The sequence below is a fragment of the Magnolia sinica genome, chromosome 14 (genome assembly GCF_029962835.1).
Source record: "Magnolia sinica isolate HGM2019 chromosome 14, MsV1, whole genome shotgun sequence".
Taxonomy (NCBI): Eukaryota; Viridiplantae; Streptophyta; class Magnoliopsida; order Magnoliales; family Magnoliaceae; genus Magnolia; species Magnolia sinica.
The window spans coordinates 31,683,660-31,685,645 of record NC_080586.1 but is presented as its reverse complement, the minus strand read 5'-3'; the positions used below and the strand labels follow the sequence as shown (position 1 = coordinate 31,685,645).

Here is a 1,986-nt window from a genome sequence, read left to right as displayed (position 1 = left end):
GAAAATAATCTTTTTTTAGCATCTCTGTCCAAACACAGTTCAAAATGTATGATTATTCACTGGCCCTTCACTCACCATTGTTGTTTAAATATATCTTAATGTTGTTGTTGTATAGAACAATGGTAGCAGATTTTTGAAGTGTATGGAACAGTTGTTGGGGTATGAAGGGTTTAGTTGAACAGTTGCTGTTGTATAGAACAGTTGATGATGGGTTTTGCAGATTTTCAGAGAGATATTTGAATTTGGCTTTGTTCTTTTGCACTTTTTTCTTGAATTTGAGGTTGGGAGTTTGGAATTTCAGGTCCTCGGGGAGAGCGATGGATTTCAATGTGATCTTTAGTCTTTCTTCATGAACTGGAAGTGGGTATTTGGAATTATAGTTTTCTTTTTTTCCGGCAGAGATTTGAATTTTAGATGTGTTGCTCTTTCCATGTGAATCTGATTTTCTTCTAACATCTTTCTTACTGTAGATGGGGTGTTAAGAAGCCTCAATTCATGAAAAATTTTGTCACGATCTTGTCGAATGCAAGTCTTGGGATGGCCATGTTCAGTCTCGGTAAGATCATTGATATGCTCATCATGTTCAGTCTCGGTAAGATCATTGATATGCTCATTCGACGTGAGGGGTGTCATCAAGAAATATGACAGTCCCGAACAAAGTAAGTTTGCTTATTTTATGTACTTGCTATGAATTTCTTAAATCTATATATGCTTTCTCATCACCGTGCCTTCTTTTCTTGCAGTTCTTAAAGAATTCTTTCATTTAAGACTTGAGTTCTATGTAAAGAGAAAGGTGAGCTTTGATCTAGGCCCCCCATTTTTTCTTTTTGGTAATTGAGAAGATGGTAGTATTGACTTGCTACTTTCATGTAGAAAGTAATGTTGGATAATCTTGAAATAAAGCTGTTGAGATTGTCTAACAAAGTCAGATTCATCATTGGGGTGGTAGAAGGAGAGATTATTGTGAGTAACAGGAAGAGAGCAGATCTGGTCCTCGAGTTGCAGCAGAAGGGTTTCACACCGTTCCCTAAAACCAAAGGCGTTGATACCAACGAGGCAATGGAAACAGAAGAAAATGAAGAGACACCGGAGGTGGGAATAGTTGTAAGAGCAAGTGATTATGAGTATTTACTGTCGATGCCGATTGGATCTTGTTGTTAATGAGAACTTTAAATAGACATATAACTATTGTTATGTTGGCATTGTACTTTTGTGAATGAAAATTAATGATTGTGTTTGATTGAATAAATGAATGAATGAATGATTTATCAGGGTGTACTACAATGGTAAGAGCTGCCATTACTAATTAAATCTTCTATTAACAACAAGCATTAGCTACGGCTATTCACCGTAGCCCTTTGTTGAAAATGTAGCTCTTGCTAAAATTAGCTTTTTGCTACGATTTTCATTCTACTTTTAGCTACAGATAAAATTTGTAGCTGTATGTAATTTTAAACTACGGACAATGTTGCTACGGATTTATTCTGTACCTATACTTTCATTAGTTACGGCTACTAACGTAGCATTGTATCTAAAATCAGTAGCTGTTGCTAATTTCAGCCTATTGCTACTGTTCTTGCCCAACTTTTAGCTACAGATATAATCCGTAACTGTAAATCCTTGATCGCTACAGAAGCAATGGCTACGGCTTTAATCCGTATCTATTATCTCTGTAGCTACGGATTTTATCCGTAGCCATAGCTTTTAGACCTATGGCTACAGCACCAATGGCTACGGTCGTGCTACGGATTTTAACCGTAGCCAAGGCTTTTTAGTGATGGTTTTATCCGTAGCCTTTTCCATGTTTTTTGGTAGTGTGATATTTAAACTTCCTCTTAATCAATTAAGTGTAAGAACCGTAAGTGATAGGCTACTTAGTTGATCAAACTCCTACAATTCAAAATTCAATTTCTATCTTATCATCATACTCAAAGCATTCTTAATCTACAAATTATCAATTTCCAAACAGGTTTTAATTTGAAAATT

The 1,986-nt window shown here is 35.8% G+C and overlaps 1 protein-coding gene across 1 annotated transcript; it reads left to right on the top strand.

Annotated features, from left to right (window-relative positions):
* Positions 1–290: 290 nt before the first annotated feature.
* Positions 291–1,161, top strand: LOC131224932 (DNA topoisomerase 2-like). The gene is made up of 3 exons (XM_058220370.1): positions 291–659; positions 744–793; positions 874–1,161. The coding sequence occupies exons 1-3, from the start codon at positions 524–526 to the stop codon at positions 1,159–1,161; spliced, it is 474 nt and encodes a 157-aa protein (XP_058076353.1). The 5' UTR covers positions 291–523.
* Positions 1,162–1,986: the final 825 nt, after the last annotated feature.

Bases quoted from the DNA above. Each gene is read 5' to 3' on its own strand.
- LOC131224932 (XM_058220370.1), top strand. From the start codon at position 524: ATGCAAGTCTTGGGATGGCCATGTTCAGTCTCGGTAAGATCATTGATA. The intron at 660-743 runs GTAAGTTTGCTT...CTTTTCTTGCAG, and splicing joins ATATGACAGTCCCGAACAAA to TTCTTAAAGAATTCTTTCAT. The intron at 794-873 runs GTGAGCTTTGAT...ACTTTCATGTAG, and splicing joins AGTTCTATGTAAAGAGAAAG to AAAGTAATGTTGGATAATCT.